Genomic DNA, 24,003 nt, shown 5'->3' with positions numbered 1-24,003 from the left:
TTATCTCCCTGTATTCCGGTTTCTTCCCACATTCTCAAAACTTGTGTGGTAGGTTGATTGAAGACTCTAAATTGTCCCTAGGAGTGAATGTGAGTGCAAATAGTTCTTTGTTGCTATGTGCCCTCCAATTGGCTGGCGAACAGTTCGGGATGTAGCCCACCTCTCGCCCAAAGATAGCCGCAATAGGCTCCAGCATGCCCGTGACCCTAGTGTGGATAAGCAGTACAGAAGAAGGATGTACAGTAAGGAGAATTGGAATGGTGTGCTCAGTGTGATCAAATTTACCTTCTGAAATCATCCTGATGTGACATTTCATTTGGAAAAAAAAAAAAAAAAAAGGTAACATGTTTATAGTGAAGTGCTGAACTCGCTATTCATTGAAGCATTGAAGTTGAACATATAGTATTTTAAAGGAAAATGTGAAATTACTGAATGTGTGGTATATTTGGTTCAAAGGCAAGAGTCAGGTTGAGTTGACTCGTTTCATTTCTGACATCCTTTATTTGTTTAGTTTGTCTAACCTTTGTGGCCGGGGCAAGATAACACCATTGACAGATAGATGCCTGGTTAATCATACTTGTTTTGGGGCTTGTACACAGCATAAGTGGGCCTTTATAAGGTGGCATTTGACATTGATCAGTCACATCCATCGCCATGAGGGTGCTCGTGCTAGTCTTGGCTGTGGCCTTTGTGGGTATGTCTTTTGCTATTTCGACTTCAAAGTGAGAATTTGAAGTCACTATCGTGTGTTAAGATAATATGAACATTATTTTACAATTTGTGATTGCTTTTGAATCCAAAATGACTCTTTCCTATTCCTATTCTCACTATTCAGCTGGTCACCAGGTCAAATTAGGTAAGTCAATCCTTACTAAAAATAAGAAAATGGTTTTGATTGATACTCTTACTGGAAAACATCAAATTGTCTTATTGCAGCTCCAGAATTTGCTGTTGGAAACACATACACTTACAAGTATGAAGCATTTCTTATGGGTGGACTTCCCGAGGAGGGTCTGGCTCGGGCTGGGTTCAAAATAAGGAGCAAAGTTCTGATCAGTGCCTTGGCTGCTGACACCTTTGCAATGAAGGTAGCTTTAACACTTGTGCCAGAAGAATTTCATTTTCTTATGGGCACTCAAGTAATGACACAGGTTTATGTGAAATCTCTGTGTCTTTCCCTTGTAGCTGCTGGAGCCACAGCTCTTTGAGTATAGTGGCATCTGGCCCAAAGATGCTTTCATCCCAGCCACTAAGCTCACTTCAGCCCTGTCAAATCAACTCTTGACACCGCTGAAGTTTGAGTATGCTAATGGTGTTGTAGGTAAAGTGTTTGCACCGGCTGGTGTGTCTGCCTCTGTACTGAATATTGCCAGGGGAGTCCTCAACATCTTCCAAATGAACATCAAGAAGACGGCCAATGTCTATGAGCTTCAGGAGGTAAGACTAATCAGTTTCATGAGAATTTCTTCAATCTCCTACTTGAACTCTCATGTGTTCTTCGATTGTGGTGGAATAGCCTGGCGTACAGGGCGTTTGCAAGACCCGTTATGTGATTACTGAAGATGCAAAGGCTGAACGTGTCCTTTTGACCAAGACCAAAGACCTGAACCACTGCCAGGAAAAAATAATGAAGGATATTGGCTTAGCTTACACAGAGAGATGTGCTGAGTGTCGAGTGGTAAGTGCAAGTTATGTTAATTATCACCCACACGCTATTTAATGTTGATAACATCTTATTTTTCTTTGTTCATGTAGAGAGGCAACGCCCTAAAAGGAGCAGCTGCATTCCACTACGTCATGAAACCATCTGACACAGGTGCTCTGATCCTGGAGGCGTCCTCTACTGAGCTTGTTCAGTTCTCTCCCATTAATATCTTGAACGGTGCTGCCCAAATGGAAGCCAAGTATGTATTTAAAATGAAAATTGGGTTTGACAACAGGGCAGTTTGTTCCATAAAGAGTGTTGGTTTTTAGGCAATCCTTGAAATTCCTGGAGATCCAGAAAGTTCCGTTGGAGCTCATCAAAGCTGATTACCTCCATCGCGGAGACGTGCGATATGAGTTTGGCAGCGAGCTGCTTCAGACACCCGTCCAACTTCTAAGGATTACCAATGCTGAGGCTCAGGTACTTGAGTAAAGTTTACAACTGACTCCAAAATCCTGCTCACTTCACGTTTTGATATACAGATTGTTGAGATTCTAAACCACATGGTGGACAACAATGTAGCCACAGTCCATGAAGATGCACCTCTGAAGTTCATTGAACTCATCCAGCTTATGCGTTCGGCCAAATATGAGATCATTGAGTCCCTCTGGTCACAGTTCAAATCACGTGTGACTCATAGGTAGTTGCAACTCGTATTTGAAAATATACCCAATCTTTGACTCAAATAATGACTTGTATATTTCTCTCTTCCAGAGAATGGATCAGGAATGCTGTCCCTGCCATTGGCACTCATGTTGCACTTAGGTTCATCAAGGAAAAATTCCTTGCTGGTGAACTGACCTCTCCTGAAGCGACCCGGTCTCTTGCTGTAGCTATACACATGGTGACTGCTGACTTGGAGGCCATCAAGCTCCTGAGGGCAAGTCAATATTAATTGCCGTCTTGGGTCATTATGACATAAGAAAATCAGGAGTTGTAATGTGTTTCAATGAATTAACCTCAATGCAGGAGCTGGCTGAGAGCAAAAAGGTAATGGAAACTCCAGTTTTGAACGAGATTGCTGCGCTAGGCTATGGCAGTCTGGTTTCTAAATACTGTACAGAGAACCCCACTTGCCCAGTGGACCTCGTCAGGGTACGATGCCTTTGTACAGTTGCTTTTCCTTAATGGAAACTGTTGTAGTTGTATGAACAGCAATATTGTTTTTATTTGCCTCTACAGCCTGTCCACGAACTGGTTACCCAGGCTGTTTCCAAGGGTGATATTAATGAATTAATTGTAACTCTCAAAGTTCTGGGCAATGCAGGACATCCCAGCAGCCTCAAACCAATCTTGAAGGTCCTGCCTATCTTTGGCAGCGCTGGTGCTTCCCTGCCTCTTCGAGTTCACATCGAAGGTGTTCTGGCCCTGAGGAATATTGCCAAGAGAGAGCCAAAAATGGTGAAACTTTATGCTCAATCCCTTCAATAACCAAAATAGTTGGGCGTTATTTGTTACAAGCAACAGTAGTTTTTTTATGATTTTGTGAAATAGGTCCAGGAGGTTGCTATTCAGCTGTTCATGGATAGAGCACTTCACCCAGAGCTCCGTATGGTAGCTGCCATTGTGCTGTTTGAGACCAAATTGCCCATGGGTCTGGTGGCCACCCTGGCCGACGCAGTCTTGAGAGAACCAAATCTTCAGGTTGCCAGCTTGGTCTACTCTTACATGAAGGCCATGACAAGGTCCACTACTCCTGATTTTGTGCCTGTGTAAGTTCCATAAAAATAGTCAGATTTCTATTTACTGTTCTCAGAAGTCAGTGCCAAGAGTTCATTTATTATAAATTTCGTCTAATCTACTTGAAGTGCTGCAGCCTGCAATGTTGGTGTGAAGATCCTCAGCCCCAAACTTAACAGACTGAGCTATCGCTACAGCAGAGCGCTCCTTGTTGATGGCTTTTCCAGTAAGGCCTTGGCAGAGTATTAATATCGCCAGCGCTTTTCCAACTCAGTGGGTTGATGACCCCCTACTCTGTTTCTGCAGGCCCCTGGATGGTGGGTGCTGCTGCCAGTGCCTTCTACGTGAATGACGCTGCAACTGTTTTGCCAAGAAGCATCATGGCCAAAGCTCGCACCTATTTGGCAGGAGCTTATGCTGACGTTATTGAGGTATAATGACAGCCATAGCTCATGATAAGATGCTGACATTGAAGCATTTCCAAAATTATCGATGCGAGGATGGCGTAAAATGGACCATAACGCTATTTCAACTAACGTGATTATTGCTTTTCCATCAAGAATTCTCAAACGTATAATACTGTTTTAGGTTGGAGTGAGAACTGAGGGGATCCAGGAAGCCCTTTTGAAAGTCCAAGAGCTTCCTAACAACACAGATAGGATCACCAAGATGAAAAGCGTTCTCAAGGCCGTAAGTTCATGCGATCCTGTTGTGTAAAAATAGTGTTTCTTCTTTTTGGTTATGGTACTCACGGAAACGTGTCTGTCTTCATCTCAATCCCAGCTTTCTGAATGGATTGCCCAGCCTTCAAGTCAGCCCCTAGCCTCAGCACATGTGAAACTTTTCGGTCAGGAGATTGCTTTTGCCACTGTCAACAAAGAAGTGGTTGATCAGTTAATGGCGGTATGTGTCGTTCAACGATACCGGTCTTGTGAGAACCTTTATAGGTTATTGGTCATTAAACAAAGGCCGTCTCTTGCTTTGTCAACAGCTTGTCACTGGACCAGCAGTTCAGGCTATTGGAAGGAAAGCTTTAGATGCGGTGCTGGCTGGCACAAAATTTAATTTCGCTGAGCCAATGTTAGTTGCTGAAGTTCGTCGCATCCTGCCCACTGTTGTCGGTCTGCCAATGGAACTCAGTTTCTATACTTCTTCTGTGCTGAATATGGCCATTGAATGTGAGGTGGACATCTGCTTCATTATCACTGACGTGAAAAATGAATTTCACCCTTAACCTTGTCCCTTTTCCATAGTCCAAGCCACTGTGTCACCACCTATAGCTGATAAATTCCACCCATCACAGCTTCTTAAATCTGACATCAGCGTGAAGGCTGCAATTTCTCCGAGGTAAACTAATACTGTTGAAATGACCTGAAATAGTTTTGATTGATCTACAAAAATGCCCTAAAAATTAAACAACCCCACCTCACAGCAGTAATTTTAACTTTTCTGTGTCTTGCAGTGTTTCCTTGTATACCTATGCAGTGATGGGTGTGAATACTGCATTGGCCCAGGCTGTTGTGGTCTCAAGAGCCAGAATTTATACTATTCTCCCAGCAAGGATCGAGGCAAGACTTGACATGATCAAAGGCAATTTCAAGTTTGAGCTTCTGCCCGTCCAGGGTGTCAATAAGATTGCATCTGCAATGTATGAAACAATTTTCTAGTATATTCGACTGACATCAATTTTGTTTGGAATTCCTGATGTTCTCATTTTGTTTAATCTAAACAGTGTTGAGACTTTTGCTGTTGCACGAAATGTTGAAGATCTTGCTGCTGCTAAGATAACACAGATGATTCCGGCCGACTTTAGACCACAGTCCTCAAAGAAGAGCTCATCCAGGTACTCTGGCATGGAATCCTCTCGTACTGATGACAAGGTGAGTTTGAGTCTGTGCGTACTGTGTTTAACCACCTTTCCACAAAGTAACATTGTTCTTTCTGTAATGTCGTTACAGCCAGTGTCATCTGAGCTTCTCTCTGACCAAAGAAGAAAAATGGGCAAACTCATCAAGGCCTTTGAGAAAAGGCTATGTGGAGAATTTGAAACCTTTGGAATCAAGGCATGCACTGTGATTGAATCTCGTAATGCGGCCTCCATTCGAGGCGTTCCACTGTACGCCGTCATTGGAAAACATTCAGCTTTTATTGAAGTTACACCAGGCAAGTGGAATGCATGAGGTTACTGGTATAAATTGTTCGTTGATGGCTAAGAAGTACATTTCTGCCTTTGGCTTTTAGCTTCTGGGCCGGCTATCGAGAAGGTTGAAATTGAGATTCAACTTGGAGCGAAAGCAGCAGAAAAGATAATCAAAGTCATTGACCTAAACCAAGATGAGGGGATCCTTGAGGACAAGCGTGTCCTGATGAAACTGAAGAAGATCCTTGCTCCTGGTCAGAAGAACCGCACCTCCTCTAGCTCCAGGAGCTCCCGGAGTATCAGCTCTAGCGTTTCTAGCTCATCCAAGAGCTCTTCGAGTTCCTCTCACAAAATTAGCAGGATGGATGACGTTCTTGACCTGACTATGAAAAAGTCCAAGTTACAGAGGAGCTCTCGCAGATCCTCCAGCAGCAAATCGAGCCTTCGTTCAAGCAGATCCTCCAGCAGCAAAAGCAGTCGCTCTTTGTCCAGCTCTCATTCACAGGTGAGAGATAAACTATTTAAAGCGCCTTATCAACTCTATCAAGAAAAAGAAAAAAATTTGTCTTACTATTGCAGCAAGAACCACTTGAAATGAATTTCACCAGCACCCGCCAGGTATTTCCTGTTGCTCACAACACACAAATGCATCATTTTAAGTGCTCTGCATCAGCCAATTACATTTATCTTGTTTGCAGCATGGACTCTCTGTAATTCCCCGCAACAGCCAAAGCAGTGGCCGCAGTTTTGAGGCCATCTACAATAAGGTGAGTTGTACACCAATACTGACCAGAAGCATTCAGATGGGGAAAAAAAACTTTCTTAAAACATGGGTTTGTGGGTGTCTTTTTTTTTTTTTTTTTTTTTTTAATTAAGGCCAAATACCTTGCTAAGAATGTCGCCCCAAATGTGACCATCCTCATCCGTGCCGTGAGAGCTGACCACAAGTTACAAGGATACCAAATTGCAGCTTACATTGACAAAGAGACTTCCAGACTGCAGATAATTTTTGCCAACCTGGCTGAGAACAACAACTGGAGAATCTGTGCTGACGGTGTGAGGCTGAGCGACCACAAGTTGATGGTAACATACGACATTTTGATATAGTCTCACATGACATCAGCCAGGGCCAACTGATGTTGTATAACCCTAACATTTTAGGCCAGGATTGCCTGGGGTATTGACTGCAAACAATATGTGACTGAGATGTCTGCTGAATATGGTGCTGTTGGCCAAGAGCCCGCAATCCGTTGGAAGTTAACTTGGGAAAATCTTCCATACAACATGAAGTACTATGCACATGAGTAAGAGGCAGAGTCTTGTGCACATTTCAAATATTTAAATTCATCATAGAGTCACATGGTGATTTTATATTTTAATGTCCAGGATGTCGGAGTACATTACAAGGTGGGCTGTGCAGGCTGGAATGAGCCTGGCAAAGGTGAAGAATGTTCGCCATGAGATCAAATTGACAGTGGCTGCTGCGTCAGAGCGAAGCGTGAATGTTGTCCTCAAGACACCGAGGGTAACCTGTTTTTGATCAGGCTTTATTATTGCATGAAATCTGTCTGACTCAGATTCCATATAACGACCCGTCATTTACAGAGCACCATTTTCAAAAAAGCCCAGTCCATCCCCATTTCTCTGCCCATTGGAGAGACTGCATCAGAACTGCAGGCATACCAAGACAGCTGGATCGATACCATCTCCTACATGGTCAGCAAGGCTCATGCAGGTAATAGCAACTTTTTGCCTTTACATGGCTTACTTAACAATATCTAACTTGAGTTGAATTGGGTGCCACATGCCTCACAAACCATGTGATTCGTTATCAGCCAATCTACAAAGCAAGGAAATTATTTACACAGTGACAAACGATGACTAAGAATATAATGATAGTAAAACATTTTGGGAGAAAGAGGGTCTTATGAACAAGAGTCTAAATTAAATGCAAACACACATGGGCTTCCTCATATGCAAATTTTGTAGGTGGCCCTAGACTGATGATTGTTAATTATTGATAGGTGCAGTTTGATGGCCCTCAACCCTAAAGCTGGAGTTGAGCCTAAAGTGGTTATTAAATAGCTAACATTATGATTGTATTTGCTTCCTCCTTCCAGCTGAGTGCAGTGTACTCAAGGATACGGTGATCACGTTCAACAACAAGAAGGTCAAGGCAGAGATGCCCCACTCTTGCCTCCAGGTTTTGGCTCAGGACAGCACCAGGGAGGCTAAATTTATTGTTCTGTTGAAGAGAGACCAACAACATGAACAAAACATGCTCACTGTGAAGATTGCCGGCATGTAAGGGAATGTTCCAAACCAAAAGAATGAAAACGTAAAGTCAAGAAATGAACATTATTCATTCGTCTGATTTGTTTATTCCATCAGTGACGTTGACATGTATCAAAAGGACAGTGTTGCCGCGGTGAAGGTTGATAATGCCGAAATCCTTGTCCGTGATCTGCCATATCGTCATCCGTCCGGTTTGCTTTTTCCTCCTCTTGAAATCTTTCTTCAGGTGTTGTCAGTCAGCACTTGATGAGCACTTTGTTGGTGCTTTTGTTTCAGCTGACATTCAGATCAGACAGAGTGGTGAGGGCATCGCTCTCCTCGCTCCCAAATTTGGTCTTCAAGAAGTGTACTTTGACAGAGATGTCCAAAAGGTAGTCGATTAACAGGGTGGTCCTGCGACAGCGCGCAGTACAACAAGCCTGCTAACACTATTTATTCGTCAAGGTTAAAGTTGTGGACTGGATGAGAGGACAGACCTCAGGACTCTGCGGAAAGGCCGACGGGGAGTTCAGACAGGAGTTGCGGATGCCCAATACACGTTTAACTAAGAGCGCAGTCAGCTTTGCGCATTCCTGGGTTCTGTCTGCCGAGAGCTGCCGGGACGCCACAGGTAAAACCATTGCCTTCCACGTACCCATTAAACTTCACAGCTCTGTGGTAGCCAGTTTGTGTCCACTTGGTTTCCTTTTTTTGGAATATTTTATCTGTGTCAATGAAACTTCCCAAGGCTGGGGATTTTTGCCAGATTTGATCATTTCCAAAATCAACTTATTAAATATATCGGTAATACCCTCAATGCTAGCCTCTTTGCCTACAAAAACCCATGAAAATCACATTTTTTAAATTCCTTGTTATTTTGTTTGACATTTTTTCCACTAGTTTACATAATTCATTGTTGTTTTTTTTTTGAACAAGTAAACAATTTGATGTACGGTAATATATTTAGTTTCTGAAAGGGGCATTTAATGGCTCCCTTGCACTCCAATACCGCAAATGAATGATTCAATTTTGAATTTAAGAAGTGGAGCTCCTCTCTGCAAACCATGGAGAAGATTTATATTTGAAGAGGGCAACGCTCCTGCTATTGGTTGTAGAAAGACTGCATGATTAGAAATACAGTATTGTATAGTATTACTGTAGTTAAAAACTTCATGCTGAAATGGTACTAAACTCCAACAACCCCCGAGCATTCAGGGAGCAGTATTTTTCCGATAAGTTATACGCCAATAAACAATTGTGTTTAAAATGCCTTCCAGAGTGTCACATGAAGCTTGACTCGGTGAAGCTGGAGAAGCAGATTATAGTCCATGGTCAAGAGTCCAAATGCTTCTCTGTGGAGCCTGTGCTGCGCTGCCTGCCCGGCTGCCTGCCTCTGAGGACCACCACCCTCTCAGTTGGTTTCCACTGCCTGCCCGCCGGTGAGTCTACAAACAAGGTTCAGAAGGTGCTGCTCTACAGTTAATCACCTTCCTTGCTGAATTCCTGTGTATTGTTGCAGATACCCTTCTAAACCGTTCCGAGGGTATGAGCAGCATCTTTGAGAAGAGCGTTGACCTGAGGGAAACAACTGAAGCCCACCTCGCCTGCCGTTGCACTGCTCAGTGTGCTTAAATCTTAAAAACCTTCCCATCCAACAGTGTTTATTTCCTTTCACACCATTACTCCCAAACACAATAAAATCCAAACTTAAACCACAGAGGTGTTTGACACGAAATTTATGTGGTGTGCTGTCCATGAACAATAAAAATGTAATTCATTTGGTCAATGAGGTTGTTCAAGCCACAAATCCAACTATGCAGTAGACAAAGAGCAATTCACACTCACATTGATACCAATAGACAATTTAGAGCAGGGGTGTCAAACTCATTTCAGTTCACGGGCCACATTCACCCCACTTTGGCCGCACAACTATATTTGTGGGCTTATATACTCTACAATAAATAATGGTAATTAGATTTTTTTTGAGTGCATGGAATTACATTTACATTTGGCAAAATATATTTATTGATTAGTATTTTTTGTTTCAAATCGTATGAGCAATCTTCAATTCCATTAAAAAAAATTTGCAATTCCAACAACATTATGAATCAGTGTTTTCATTTACACATGCAATTTACTGATAACAGTCGATCTAGAAAGGGTGTAGATCCCCGGTCACTTGTTTATAAATGATTTTAAATCCACATGCATTTTCACATCCTAAGAAATCTTGAAAAACTCAACTCGCTCACTGCAACTTACAAACAAAAGTGGGAATTCTTCAGAATGAAAGCGCAGCCTTGTATATGTACAAAGGACAACTGAGAAGAGTGAAAAATTTAAGTTCATCTATTAGCCGTTTCTATCAATGACATACATATGCACAGTAAGTGGATCCATCCATCCATTCACCATCTGATCCACTTATCCTCACAAGTCGTGGGAGTGCTCGAGACTATCTCAGCTATCTTCGGGCGAGAGGCAGGGGGCATCCTCACCTAGTTGCCAGCCAATTGCAGGGCACAAAGAAACAACCACTCACACTCGCATTGACACCTGCACTCACATTCATAGCTACAGACAATTTAGAGTCTTCAAAAACTTACCATGCATGGCAAGACACCAGGAGATCAAGCATACTCCACACAGCCAGTGCATGGATTTGAACTCTGGTCCTCAGTACTGTGAGGCCTTAAGAGTAACTAGATCATGAATGCTGGGTCTTGTTGGTTTTCTGAGAGTCTACTACACCTACTGGTAACTTGTTTGACATGTAGTAATAAAAAAATATGCAGAAAACATGGATTAATCTGGTTAGTCATATTGGACTGATATTATTTTGAACACTACTGTAAGTGAACTGAGTGATTGATGATACACTGAATTTGTGTACTGCGGAACTGAAGAATTATTAGTTTGTGATTTGCTAAGGCGCAAACACGAACAACATAGTGCGCAGTGAGTGTACTCATGAGTGACTTTAACCGCAAGTCCTGACGTCCTCGAGGAATAGCTTTCACTAGCAGCCATTACTTCAAGATTACGGCTAATTTTGAGTCAGTCGCGCAAATGAAAACCAAGTATATCCATCCATCCATCCATCCATCCATCCATCCATCCATCCATCCATCCAGCTATTATCTGAGCTGCAAATCCTCACAAGGGTCGCGGGAGTGCTTAACCCAGCTGTCAATGGGCAGGAGGCAGGGTACACACTGAACTGGTCCCCAGCCAATCGCAGGACACACTGCAACAAGCAACCATTCACACCCACAATAACGCCTAAGGGGAATTTAGAGCCTACAATTAAGGCATATTTTTGGAATGTGGGAGGAAACCAGAGCTCCTGGAGAAAACCCATACAGGCATGGGGAGAACTTGCAAATTATACACAGGCGGGACCGGGATTTGAACCCTAGCCCTCAGAACCGTGAAGCCAACCCTCTACAGCTGACCCACTGTTCCTTTGGCCATCACCCAGTTCACATTGCACCCGACCCTTATGGCCCCTCCCACAGTGGTGAGCCCATGGGAAGGGGGACCCACGGTACCCTTTCGGGCTGTGCCTGGCTGAGACCAGTGGGTGCCGACCCGGCCACAGGCGGGCTTTCCCTCAAGCCCCACTTCCAGGCCTGACCTCAGAAGGGTACCCCAGATCCATTTTTTTCTACCCGTCAAAGAGATTTACTGAACCGTGCTTTGTCTGGTCCCTCACCTCTGACCTGTTTGCCATGGGAAGACCCTACAAGGGGCGTGAAGCCCCAGACAACTTAGCTCCTCAGATCATTGGGACACACAAACACCTCCACCGTGATAAGGTGACGGATCAAGGGGGGTGTGCGGAAGCCCCCGGGAAAATTCTCACAGGCAGAGTGTGCAATGTGCAAGCATGTGCAAACTCCACACAGAAAGACCCACACATGCGATTCAAACTCAGAACTGAGACTCAGAATTGTGATCCAGTGAACCAGTCACATACTGTATGTAAGGGATGAAATGACTTTGTTGTCATTTGTCTGTTTTCAAATATAGTATTATTTTTCCTTTGCTCAAAATCCACGATATATTACTTTAAGGGCAAAATGTTTTTAGATTACTATCTTATCCAACACGTAATATAAAAGGAAAAAAAATGTGCTTTGCCTTGTCTTCAATCACAGACCAAAGTCTTGATCCAGAGTCTTCTTCATGTTTAGGCTACATATGAGTTCAACTAACCTGCAAGACCTGAAGTAATAAGTAATAAAACAACTTAATGTAATAATGCATTGCACTTGATTTTTCATCCCCTCTTCAAAAATGCTGTCCAAGAAAAGCGAAAAATAGAGGTGAGTTACTGTTTTGTGATGTGATTTACAACTAGGCAATGGTACATAACAAATTTGAAAACCGATCAATTAGAATTTGGATTTGAAATAGGATATATGTGGCAGAAAATGCATTTTCTAATATATGTGGGAGTAGCAGGAGAACATTGAATATGTTATTGAAAACTACTTGTCATGATCTATCTATCTATCTATCTATCTATCTATCTATCTATCTATCTATCTATCTATCTATCTATCTATCTATCTATCTATCTATCTATCTATCTATCTATCTATCTATCTATCTATCTATCTATCTATCTATCTATCTATCTATCTATCTATCTATCTATCTATCTATCTATCTATCTATCTATCTATCTATCTATCTATCTATCTAATCTAATCTAATTTTGTGATGAATGCTTCTTGCATTCACATAGTTATAAGGATTTTTACACAGAACCCATCAGCTTAGAAATCAGAATCAGCTTTATTGGCAAGTACGTTACGAGACACAGGAGGAATTTCTCATGAACCAAGTGACAGTGCCGTGTGAACGGACTATCAATGCACTTTGAATAAAAAATGCAAGTGCTGTGGAAACACAACTTCTGGTCCAATTTAAACGGACATGGGGGTATCTTTTCCACTTCTAGAAGTACCATTGATGTTTTATTAGTTTTTACAAATGCACTCGCCCCATGATTGATCTTGGGAGTAGTAGTGCAGCCTTGTTTTTGAGTAACCGCCTTTGTGTGTTCTGCAAAGTTTGACTCGAGACAACCGGCCTCCTCTTGCTCAGTGGGTTCAATTCAACCTTTGCGGATTATCATGACCTGCACAGACTTCCCCACTAATCTTCCCCATCCTTTTTCTCCCTGTGCTCTTCCCCAAGGTGGCAAGCCCGTGTGATTGGACCACAAATGACTGTGCCCCAACGATTGCTGCCTTGTGGCAAACGTGACCATACCAGAAAAAAAGGATCAGAGCAATTTTGCCGCTCCACTTTGATGTTTTTTTTTTTTTTTTTTAAATCAGATACTCTATCTTGTAGGCTACTTTGACAATTGCTGAAATGTCATGTCATTCATGGTCACACTGACCACATCAAATAAAGTTAGCAAACATCCATAGTCATTGTGCCCTATTGCTGTGAACTTTGAAACCCAATTGCAACAATGTGACACAGACGTGACATAGATTCAATAATTGCAAGAAATACCATTAGAATGGATGAATAAAACCTCAACAGTGTAACTATATAGTCCAATAAAAAAAATGAGACCCCACAATTGTATTTCTATTTATTCTGCTGTAATTCAATTTTGCAAAACACACTCATAATACTATCCAACAAATCCAAATGTTAATATGCCAATTTTTCAATTCCTCTGTAATAAATGTTTGCGTTCAGGATGCAGTTTGGTTTTGTATTGACGTTGGTTTCAATAAATCACTAATTTACAGAGATGGCATATTATTGATACTGTGAAAAAAAATTGTGTTGAAGTGAACTCTTAATTGCTGAATATGTATCTTTTATATATAAATAAAACAAGAAAATGGCAAAAGACAACAAGAAGTGTGTGTTTATTTTGCACATTTTTTTCCAAACTGAAAAGATACAGTTGCCCTATGATCAAGGATCGTGGTCGTCTTTAGGGTATTATAATCAAGTATAAATTGGGACTAGATAGGCATGATTGAGAAAGGGATGTACATTTACATTCTTCAACTACACATTTTGTCCAGGGCATTTTTAACTCGATCTATATTTGCATTTTTTGTTTTTTTTTGAATGGCTCAGATTCAAGTAACAGCAAATATTTACAAATGATGCTTGACTTTGGCCAAGTAAATATGGGGGGGCTTGGCCAATGCAATTTTTCCGCTATATAAGGGTGCCTGTGAGTGATGACAGGTACAACCCATCAGCCATGAGAGTGGTTGTGCTTGCCCTGACTCTGGCCCTTGCGGGTAAGTTTCACTGCTTTTATTAGAAGAAGATTTTTTTCTCCATATTTGCAGGGGTGTTGTACCTCAGTTTTTTTTTTCTTTAATTCTGCTAAAACTGAAAAAACTAGACACAACTCTTGTTTTTTAATTACCCCCTCCAAACATTAACTTCCAAATCAAAATTAAAGACTGCTAACTGGAGAAAAAAATGCAACCTGTTAATGTTTATATTCACTGTAAATTTTGATACTCTGTATTATTAATTGTACATTTCTGTTCCCTTCTTCTAGCTTGTCAACACAACTTTGGTGAGTTTTCCCAACAATAGATCATTCTTGTTCCAACATTCACCTCCAAATCTCAATTTATGTTATACATGGAGGTGGCACGGTGTATCAGCTGTAACGCATTGGCCTCACATTTCTGAGGACCGGGGTTCAAATCCCGGCCCCGGCTTTGTGGGGTTTGCATGTTCTCCCCGTGTCTGCGTGGGTTTCCTTCGGGCACTCCGGTTTTCTCCCATATCTGGAAAACATGCAACATTAATTGGATACTCTCAATTGCCTCAAGGTGTGATTGTGAGTGTGACTTGTCTGTCTCCATGTGCCTTGTGATTGGCTGGCAACCAGTCCAGGGTGTACCCTGCCTCCTGCCCGTTGACAACTGGGATAGGCTCCAGCACTCCCGTGACGCTTGTGAGGATAAGCGGCTTAGAAAATAGATGGATGGATGGATGTTATACATGCTTTTCATTGTATAGACAAGCTATATACAGTGTAGAAAAAAAAAGCTATTTTAACAAGTCATTTGTACTTTTATCTGTGCATGTGCCAATAAACACTTTGACTTTTCAAGCCCCTGAATTTGCTGCTGGTAAGACTTATGTGTACAAATATGAGACACTGCTCCTGGGCGGTCTACCGGAGGAAGGATTGGCGAGAGCTGGACTCAAAGTGAGGAGCAAAGTTTTGATTAGCGCTGCTGAACCAAACATGCTCCTGCTCAAGGTGAAGTAGATCGGTACGATATTCAAATGATACCTCTTTGGGACAAGCACCATGACTCACTGTCCTGTCTGAAACTCTAGCTTGCTGAACCTGAGTTCTTCGAGTACAGTGGTGTTTGGCCCAAGGATGCTTTCACACCGGCCACTAAGCTGTCTTCAGTCTTGGCGCCTCAGCTGATTATCCCCATCAAGTTTGAGTACTCCAATGGTGTTGTCGGAAAAATGTTTGCACCTGAAGGTGTCTCGGTCATGGTGCTGAACATCTACAGAGGTATCCTGAATGTTCTGCAGCTCAATGTAAAAAAGACACAGAACATCTATGAAATGCAGGAGGTGAGTTAAACAAGACCCTTACATTGCTTCTAGATCCATCACAACATATTAAAAAATTCTTTTGTCTCAAGGCCGGAGCTCAGGGTGTGTGCAAGACCTTCTATGCCATCACTGAAGATGAGAAGGCTGAACGCATCCTCCTGACAAAGACCAGGGACCTTAACCACTGTCAGGAAAGGATTGTGAAAGACATCGGGTTGGCCTACACTGAGACGTGTGCCAAGTGTCAGCGGGTAACTGCATGTTCCGTCTTTGTGATAAATAGATTTGTGCAATGAGAGACAGTGGAGTGACAACACTACTTTTTCTCTTCCAGGATTCCAAGAGCTTGAGAGGAGAAACTGCATACAACTACATTCTGAAGTCAGTTCCCAACAGTATCATGATCCTGGAAGCATCTGTCAATGAGATCATTCAGTTCACACCTTTCAACGAGATGAATGGAGCTGCTCAAATGGAGACAAAGTATGAACATTGAAAATCCAGTAATATGTTAAACCTCAGAATTTTGCAAGCAGTGAATTCATGTACTGTATTAATCTCACTATTCCATAGGCAACGTTTGGTTTTCCTCGAGATCCAGAAGAGTCCTTTAATGCCCGTGAGAGCTGAGTATCGTCAACGTGGATCGCTCCAGTATGAGTTCTCCACCGAGTTGTTGCAAACACCCATTCAGCTTGTGAAGATCACCAATGTCCAGACTCAGGTACACTATTAAACTTCTTAAGGAGCTCAACAAAGTCTACAAGGAGAACTGTGATTCCTAGCATATTTAACGATTGACTTTACTTTCATTGTAGATAGTGGAAGTTCTAAACCATCTGATTACCTACAATGTGGAGAGAGTCCATGATGATGCTCCTGTCAAGTTTTTGGAGCTCATTCAACTCCTTCGTATGGCCAAACTTCAAGACTTGCAAATGCTCTGGAGTCAGTACAAGACAAAAAGTGGCTACAGGTGACATTTTCACCAACATTTCAGTTATTAAAAAAAAAAAAAAAAAAAAAGCAATGCAAAAGGGAATATACTCATTCTCATCTTCCAGGCAATGGATCTTGGATGCACTTCCTTCCATCGGAACTCCAGTTGCTCTGAGATTCATCATTCAGAAATTTGAGTCTGATGAACTGACACCCATTGAGGTTGCTCAAGCTTTGGTTGCTTCCATTCATATGGTGACAGCAGACCCCGAGGTCATTCAGCTGATTGAAGTGAGTACAGGGGTCTCCTCACGTCTAAAATAATTTGATGATGTATCAACAATATTGCGATCTGTCTTTTTCAGAGCTTGTCAGTCAACAGCAAAATAAAGAGGAACCCAGTTCTGTCTGAGATCGTCTTACTTGGCTATGGTACCATGATTTCAAAATATTGTGCCCACAAAACTGTCTGCCCCGTTGAACTGGTCAAGGTGAAATAACCTTAAACTTAATTTTTGTCTGCTTAATACTATTTCTGAATGCAAGGTGATTCAACAAAGTCTTTCTTTCAAACAGCCCATCCACACCCTTCTTGCTGAGGCCATTGGCAAGACCGACATACAGCAAATAGTTTCCATTTTGAAGGTGTTGAGTAACGCTGGCCATCCAATGAGCCTGAAGCCGATCACAAAGGTCCTTCCTATTCATGGTACACCAGCTACAAGGCTGCCCACAAGAGTTCATGCTGAGGCGATTATGGCTTTGAGGAACATTGCCAAGAAGGAACCAAGAATGGTAAATTTGCCATGTTTCACACACATACTCTCTCTCAAAGCGATAATGCCGCCTGTCAAAGCTTCGAGTTGACTTCACCTTTCAAAGTTCCTTTCCTATTCTCCAATGATTAAAGTCGTTACAAATATCCTTGTACCTGTCTCCCTTGAATTAGGTCCAGGAATTGGCTCTTCAGCTGTATATGGACAAGTCTCTTCATCCTGAGCTGCGCATGCTCTCGTGCATTGTTATCTTCGAGACACGGCCGCCAGTTGGTTTAATAACAAGTCTAGCCAACCTTGTGAAGATGGAGGAGAACTTGCAGGTGGCCAGCTTCACCTACTCTCACATGAAGTCCTTGACCAGAAGCACCGCTCCAAACCACGTTCCAATGTAAAAGCCCTCTCAAAACACATCGTGTTCATTGCCATATTTGTCATGCACAAAATAATGTCAGCAAAATCTCATTACAGTGCCGCTGCTTGCAATGTCGCAGTCAGAATCTTGAGCCCGAAGCTAAAGAGACTGAGCCTCCGCTTCAGCAGAGCCATTCAAATGGACCTATATAGCAGTAAGCACTAAGCAGTATTTTACATGTCCCCGCATTCCTTACTGCTGTTCACTAAATGGATTTGCCCAGATCACTTCATGCTTGGTGCTGCTGCCAGTACTTTCTACATCAACGACGTTGCCACCATTTTCCCACGAACTGTCGTCGCTAAGGCCAGTGCCTTCATTGCTGGAGCTGCTGCTGATGTCCTGGAGGTAACATTCTAAAGTCTCCTTTCTTTGAATTGCTAGTGTATACTGTATGTCCATTTGACATTGTTGATCATTTGTTAGGTTGGAGTTAGAACTGAGGGACTCCAGGAAGCTTTGCTGAAAAGCAATTCATCAACGGATAATACGGACAGGATCACCAAGATGAAGCGTGTCATCAAAGCCGTAAGCCATCATCACCATTAAGAAATGAACTACTTGTCATACGCTTCAGGCCCGGTTTAATTTGGGTTGTGATTTTGTTTCAGGTGATTGAATGGACTGCCCAGCCTAATAGCAAGCCTCTGGCCTCCATCTACGTCAGGCTCTTCGGACAAGAAATTGCTTTTGTCGACATCAACCGGGAAGTGATTAACCAGGCCATCACGGTATAATACAAAATGCTGTTAATCACATCAGATTAATTTACACATACGAAGAGTGGCCATCGAGTCTTCTAGTCTATTGTAGTTCCGCTTTTCCATCTTTATTTTGAATTATTTGCTAATGCCACCTTCATATTGTGGATGTAACCTTCGAAGGCATAAAAGAGGCCCCTACTGTATTTGGAATGTATTTTTTCCAGAAAAAAAATTGATAATACACCTGCAGGCATTGCCGAGGCTGGTAGTGTTGTGTCGAAAGCCTGTCAAACCTGACAACAGTAACCAAAGGGGTTTCATGAAACACATTTTTGCAATGACTGCAATTCGATGCATTATTTCTACACAGCTGGCCAATGGAGTATATGTTCAGGATCTTGGGAGGGATGCCCTCAGAGCTCTGCTGTCAGGACGCGTTTTCCATGTTGTTAAGCCAGTGCTGGCTACTGAAGTGAGGCGTATCATGCCGACGGCTGCTGGATTTCCAATGGAACTTGCTCTGTACAGCGCCGCTGTGGCTGTTGCAACTGGTAAAAGTACGTACTGCCTCTAAAACCACATTATCCACGACTGCTGACAAACCCTTTTTTCGAAAAACTAAAACTATACTTTCTGGTAGTCAAGGCAACTGCAACTCCAGCTCTCTCAGAGCCCATCCAGTACCGCCATCTCCTGAAGACCAAAATGGAGCTTGTGGCTGATATCAAACCAAGGTACATACAAAGTCTGAGAATGAAATCGAACACCGTCCTTTAAACCTTAACATTTTCACCACATCCTCTCCTTGCAGCATCAATGTGAACATGTTTGCTGTGATGGGAGTGAACACTGCAATTCTCCAGGCTGCAGTGCTCTCAAGAGCCAAGCTCACCTCCATTTTGCCAGCCTCCATTTCAGCAAGACTTGATATCAACGAGGGTGAATTTAAGATTGCGGCTCTACCTGTTGCTGTCCCTGAAAACATTACAGCTATTGAGTAAGAATGGACTTTCATTTCAACAGAGTATTTTGTTTGAGAGGGGGAATGTAACCAACAATTTGATTATTGAACAGGGTTGTGAGCATTGCTGTGGTGAGAAACATTGACGATCTTCCTAATGCTAGAATCACCCCCCTAATCCCTGCCCAAGCCTTGAAGCCATCTTCAAAGGAGATCCCCACCTCAAAGACTTCCTCTCGTTCTGATAGTTTGGTGAGCTTTTAAATGTCAAGCAGCAATACACGGGCAGAAAAATGTTGACTTCAATTTACATCGTTTCCTTTTATTAGCGTGCATCTTCAGAGATCATTCAAGAGGATGTGCCAACAGATTTCAAACCCGTCAGAAACAGAACCTTCTCTAAAAAGTACTGCTTCAAATCTTACGGCATTGGACTGAGAGGCTGTGTCAGGGTTGCCTCAACCAACGCTGCTTTTATCAAGGACATTCTGTTGTACAAAATGGCTGGAAAGCACTCACTTTCTGTGTCAATGCAGCGCAGTAAGTGATAGAATTCTCAAACTGGCATGTTCAAATGAGATTAAGTAAACAATTCACTAATTTCATGCTAATTACAGATGAAGATGAATCCATTGAAAGAATAGAGATGCTGGTCCAAGTTGGACCAAAGGCTGCGGAGAAGATCATCAAGAAGATTACATTGGCCGAAGAGGAAATCATCGAGGGAAAGCCTGTCTTGATGAAGCTCAAGAAACTTCTGAATAGCACCTCTTCCTCCTCCTCTTCTTCAAGCAAGTCCTCCTCGTCATCACGTAGCAGCAGAAGCAGCAGCAGCAGCAGCAGCAGCAGCAGTAGCAGCAGCAGCAGCAGCAGCAGCAGGAGGAGCAGCAGCAAACGCAGCAGCAAACACAGCAGCAGCAGCAGCAGCAGCAAACGCAGCAGCAAACGCAGCAGCAGACACAGCAGCAGACACAGCAGGCTGGCAAAAAGCAGCTCGGCATCTAGTTTGGAATCTCTCTTCAGCGCCAGCTCTGGTTCCAGTCGTTCCTCTCGTTCCAGTCATCCCGTCTCGATGGTATCCGTGCCAAACGACACATTTTGATTTGAGTGAACAACAGACGAATCTCACAATTGTTTTGCTTCTCCTTTACAGCGAATTAATTACGATCGCATTTTCCTGAAGAACCACAAGACGGTATATGAGCATTGTGTTTCGACACAACGGTGAAGGTGCAGATCTCATTTTTAAAATCTTGTGTTTTTGCAGTCCAAACCCACCTCATCTCACAAGAGCAAAAGCAGCCTCTCCAGTGTTGAGGCTCTCTACAACAAGGTGAAATTTGATCTTATGGAACGCAATTCATGCCTAGCTCAAATCTTTTGCTTCAATAGTTTTTGTTTTGTTTTTCCTCTCATAGGACAAATTCCTCGGCACTGAAAATGCTCCTGCAGTCCTCGTCATTCTTCAAGCTGTGAGGACCGATGGCAAGCTCCAGGGAGTCCAAATCACTGGCTACGCAGACAAGGCTAATGCTCGAGTTCAGATAATCCTGGCTGCTCTGGCTGCTGATAACAACTGGAGGATGTGTGCTGATGGTGTTTTGCTCAGCAAGCACAAAGTCACAGTGAGAAAACATCTTGCTTAGCATTTGCATTTTAAAAACGGGTGCCTTTATCAAATGCTACATGCCATTTGTTGTGTCTTCAAAGGCGAAAATAGCTTGGGGAGAGGCATGCAGACAGTATGACATGACAGTCGTCGCTGAGACCGGTCTTCTTGGTCCAAGCCCAGCAGCTCGCCTCAGAATGACATGGAAGGAACTGCCAGTTGTCTTCAAACGCTACGCAAAGAAGTATGCAAGCTCAATTGCCGCTAACTCAAAGACTGAAATCTCTTTGAATAAAAAGTATGTAAATCTGGTGTCACAGGGCATATGATTACATTCCCGAGTACGTGCTGGACAGAGTCGTCCGACGGAAGGAGGAGAACAGTGTCAATCAGTTGGCATTCACAGTGGCTGCAACATCTGAAAGGACCTTGGATTTGATTTTCAAGACACCAACAGTATGAACAATCCAACAGTTCTGAATAGATGATGAGTCCTTTGAAGGAACCATTTTTAACAATAGTATGATTCTGTTTACAGCGCAGCATCTATAAGCTGGCTTTGCGCCTCCCCCTTACTCTGCCACTGGATGAGTTGACGGGACTTACACCTTTTGATGATCTGACGGATAAAGTCCGTTACTTGATCTCCAAGGCCGCCGCAGGTTCCAACCAACTCAGTGCAAAAAAATAATTTATGGTGTTCAGTACTTAGTCACGTACCAAGCTGTCTTCTCTTTTTCTCCTATTCAGCTGAATGTAGCTTCAGCAGAGACGTAGTGACCACATTCAACAACAAGAAGTACAAGAACGAGATGCCTCAGCTTTGCTACCAGGTTCTGGCTCAGGACTGCAGTGAGGAGATGAAGTTCATGGTCCTGTTGAGGAAGGATGATAATGTACGCAACCATATCAACATCAAAATTGCTGACATGTAAGTTGAAAAAGATGGATGAGGCGCACTAAACGAGCAAAGGAGATGCAAAAACTCAATTACATTCACTTCCTTAGTGATGTCGACTTGTTCATGAGGAGCACGGACGTGGTTGTGAAGGTTAATGGAAGAGAGGTGCCCACCAACAATCTGCCATACAAGCACCCAACAGGTTACTCATTATTACCATTAAAATGATCACACTGCCATAATGCCAAATACTCTCACTTCCTTGGGTGATGCAACACCTTAACTAGGGATTTGTCAATTGTTTTTTTTTTTTTTCCTTCCAGCTAAAATTGAGGTCAGACCTAAGGGAGACGGCATCTCCGTCTATGCTCCAAGCCTTGGACTCATTGAGGTCTACTTTGACAGCACTTCCTGGAAGGTAAATTGAACTTTCAAGTACATTTTTAGCTCATGACCACCAGATCTGTGTCTCACATGATAGACTGCTTAATTGAATGTTTCCATGCAGGTTAAAGTTGCAGACTGGATTAAGGGACAGACCTGCGGACTCTGTGGAAAGGCCGATGGGGAGATGAAACAGGAATTCCGCACTTCCAACGGACGTGTGATAAAGAACGCAGTCAGCTTTGCTCACTCCTGGGTTCTGCCGGCCGAAAGCTGCAAGGACAACACAGGTGAGGCACAAAACATGCAATATTGCTTTGGAGGAAAAAGAATTAGCCCTAATTCAAACACAAATACAAGAAGTGACATTTCCACATTTTTTTTTGCAGAGTGTCGCATGAAGCTTGAGTCAGTACAGTTGGAGAAACAGATGGATGTCCGAGGCCAGGAGTCCAAATGTTTCTCTGTTGAGCCGGTGTTGCGTTGCTTGCCTGGCTGCCTCCCTGTCAAGATCACCGCCGTCACTGTCGGCTTCCACTGTCTTCCTATCGGTGAGTAGGTGGAAAGAACATGCAGCAGAGACATCAAAGTTTCTCATATTGTTTCTTTTATTTCTCTTCATATACGCAGAAGCCGCCTTGGTTCCCCAGGACTTTTACAACTACAGCGTGGATCTGAGGGAAACAACCCAAGCACATCTCGCTTGCAGCTGCACTCCTCAGTGCGCATAACGACATCGACTCTTATCACTTCGTCTCAAAATTTCCAATGTAACATTAAATAAAATGCATCTCAAAAAGGATCTTGATGGTGTGGAGTCATGTCATTGGAAACATTCTTTCCTGAACGCCCATGCACATCTAACTCTCTTGACAATCAATCAGATTTTAAGACTAGAGGTCCAGGCATAGACAAGCAATACAAAACACAATTCCAAATATTCATGACAAAAACTTCAACAAACATTTCTCAATGCATATCCACTGCTTTTGAGTTAAGCTTCTACACATAATTAATGTAATGTCATGTCCTTTACTTGTTTGTCTTGGACATTATGCATAAATCCAAACCCTGAAAAGATGGGCTTGGTTTGTTTAATTGGTGCTGGATTGGACTTTCACTTCACAGACGTGCTGAAATGTCATGTCATGAGTGCTCACTCTGACAACTCCGAACAGTGACAATATGGCAAACACATATCATGCCTTTGTGTGAAATGTTTGATCAACAAAGATAATAAATATGGCCAGAATATGGAAAAAGAAAACATTTATCAGACAGTACTCAGTCACACAACACAAACCATCAATTATCTTAACTTTGCAAGTATGCACTAGCTGAGCGGGAACCCATCCTCGCAAAATCTGCCTGGTCAGCCAATTCCATATAAAATAATAATCAGTCAGGAATGTTTTGAGACATCAATGGCGCCATTGCTTTGAAACTTGGACAGTTTGGCTCCACGGGAAACCAACTTAACCAAATTCATGATGATTGTTTTGCGTTTCGCTTCATTCATGTCCATTACCTCTGGAGCCGACAGAGGTGGGAGTAAGCAAGGAAACTATGCTTGTACTTTGTGATGACAGGATTGCAACTTCTATGGCATTTAAGGGAACAGAATTAAGCAAAATCAACATTTTTTTTAGATGTATGAAAGAGATTCATATTTAAGGAAATACATGACATATAAATGTCGCCATCCTGCAAAAAAAAAAAAAAAAAGTCTACATTCCTCCTGCGTTTGAATCAGTCAGTAGGGTCTGTTTACTGCACAGACTCTGGACAATTGTCATTAAAGGTTATGTAAACAGTGCAGACACACACATACGAGAGAGAAAGAGACCAGATTCTGTCTCTTAAAGAGTGAAGAATACACAAGTGTTACAAAAAAAAAATAAATTTATATTGAAGTTGAAAAATTC

The 24,003-nt window shown here is 42.6% G+C and overlaps 2 protein-coding genes across 3 annotated transcripts; both read left to right on the top strand.

Moving 5' to 3' along the window:
• Positions 1-727: 727 nt before the first annotated feature.
• Positions 728-9,780, top strand: LOC133503128 (vitellogenin-2-like). Of its 2 annotated transcripts, XM_061824353.1 has the most exons (33): positions 728-856; positions 937-1,088; positions 1,186-1,437; positions 1,517-1,678; positions 1,756-1,904; positions 1,975-2,125; positions 2,188-2,345; positions 2,420-2,585; positions 2,675-2,800; positions 2,888-3,106; positions 3,200-3,417; positions 3,514-3,611; positions 3,692-3,816; positions 3,974-4,075; positions 4,169-4,288; positions 4,377-4,563; positions 4,639-4,732; positions 4,848-5,033; positions 5,118-5,265; positions 5,344-5,548; positions 5,627-6,030; positions 6,105-6,143; positions 6,224-6,292; positions 6,402-6,608; positions 6,687-6,829; positions 6,912-7,050; positions 7,131-7,260; positions 7,646-7,829; positions 7,917-8,011; positions 8,097-8,191; positions 8,265-8,430; positions 9,077-9,238; positions 9,319-9,780. In XM_061824353.1, the coding sequence occupies exons 1-33, from the start codon at positions 760-762 to the stop codon at positions 9,429-9,431; spliced, it is 5,061 nt and encodes a 1,686-aa protein (XP_061680337.1). In that variant the 5' UTR covers positions 728-759; the 3' UTR covers positions 9,432-9,780. The 2 variants fall into 2 exon arrangements, with proteins under 2 accessions (XP_061680337.1, XP_061680336.1); XM_061824352.1 differs by having other exon boundaries at positions 5,118-5,548.
• Positions 9,781-14,049: 4,269 nt separating this feature from the next.
• LOC133503032 (vitellogenin-1-like) lies at positions 14,050-23,980 on the top strand. Its single transcript, XM_061824134.1, has 34 exons — positions 14,050-14,089; positions 14,359-14,376; positions 14,924-15,075; positions 15,156-15,407; positions 15,479-15,640; positions 15,724-15,872; positions 15,963-16,113; positions 16,208-16,365; positions 16,454-16,619; positions 16,694-16,819; positions 16,905-17,123; positions 17,278-17,495; positions 17,576-17,673; positions 17,743-17,867; positions 17,946-18,047; positions 18,131-18,250; positions 18,594-18,780; positions 18,864-18,957; positions 19,035-19,220; positions 19,298-19,436; positions 19,514-19,724; positions 19,802-20,259; positions 20,338-20,379; positions 20,452-20,517; positions 20,603-20,809; positions 20,895-21,037; positions 21,114-21,249; positions 21,332-21,455; positions 21,544-21,724; positions 21,802-21,896; positions 22,018-22,112; positions 22,203-22,368; positions 22,468-22,629; positions 22,712-23,980. The coding sequence occupies exons 1-34, from the start codon at positions 14,050-14,052 to the stop codon at positions 22,807-22,809; spliced, it is 5,046 nt and encodes a 1,681-aa protein (XP_061680118.1). The 3' UTR covers positions 22,810-23,980.
• The last annotated feature ends 23 nt before the right edge of the window (positions 23,981-24,003 follow it).

Source organism: Syngnathoides biaculeatus, chromosome 7 (genome assembly GCF_019802595.1).
Source record: "Syngnathoides biaculeatus isolate LvHL_M chromosome 7, ASM1980259v1, whole genome shotgun sequence".
Lineage (NCBI taxonomy): Eukaryota > Metazoa > Chordata > Actinopteri > Syngnathiformes > Syngnathidae > Syngnathoides > Syngnathoides biaculeatus.
The sequence above is the reverse complement of the archived record's forward strand: the minus strand, read 5'-3'. Positions and strand labels throughout refer to the sequence as shown.

What these genes read in the sequence shown, in the direction of transcription:
- LOC133503128 (XM_061824352.1), top strand. Translation starts at nt 760, where the DNA reads ATGAACATTATTTTACAATTTGTGATTGCTTTTGAATCCAAAATGACT. An exon ending in GCCCAGTGGACCTCGTCAGG is followed by an intron (nt 2,801 to 2,887) that starts GTACGATGCCTT and finishes TTGCCTCTACAG; the next exon opens with CCTGTCCACGAACTGGTTAC. An exon ending in GGTCAGCAAGGCTCATGCAG is followed by an intron (nt 7,261 to 7,645) that starts GTAATAGCAACT and finishes TCCTCCTTCCAG; the next exon opens with CTGAGTGCAGTGTACTCAAG.
- LOC133503032 (XM_061824134.1), top strand. Translation starts at nt 14,050, where the DNA reads ATGAGAGTGGTTGTGCTTGCCCTGACTCTGGCCCTTGCGG. An exon ending in CCTCTCGTTCTGATAGTTTG is followed by an intron (nt 19,437 to 19,513) that starts GTGAGCTTTTAA and finishes TCCTTTTATTAG; the next exon opens with CGTGCATCTTCAGAGATCAT. An exon ending in TTGAGGCTCTCTACAACAAG is followed by an intron (nt 20,518 to 20,602) that starts GTGAAATTTGAT and finishes TTCCTCTCATAG; the next exon opens with GACAAATTCCTCGGCACTGA.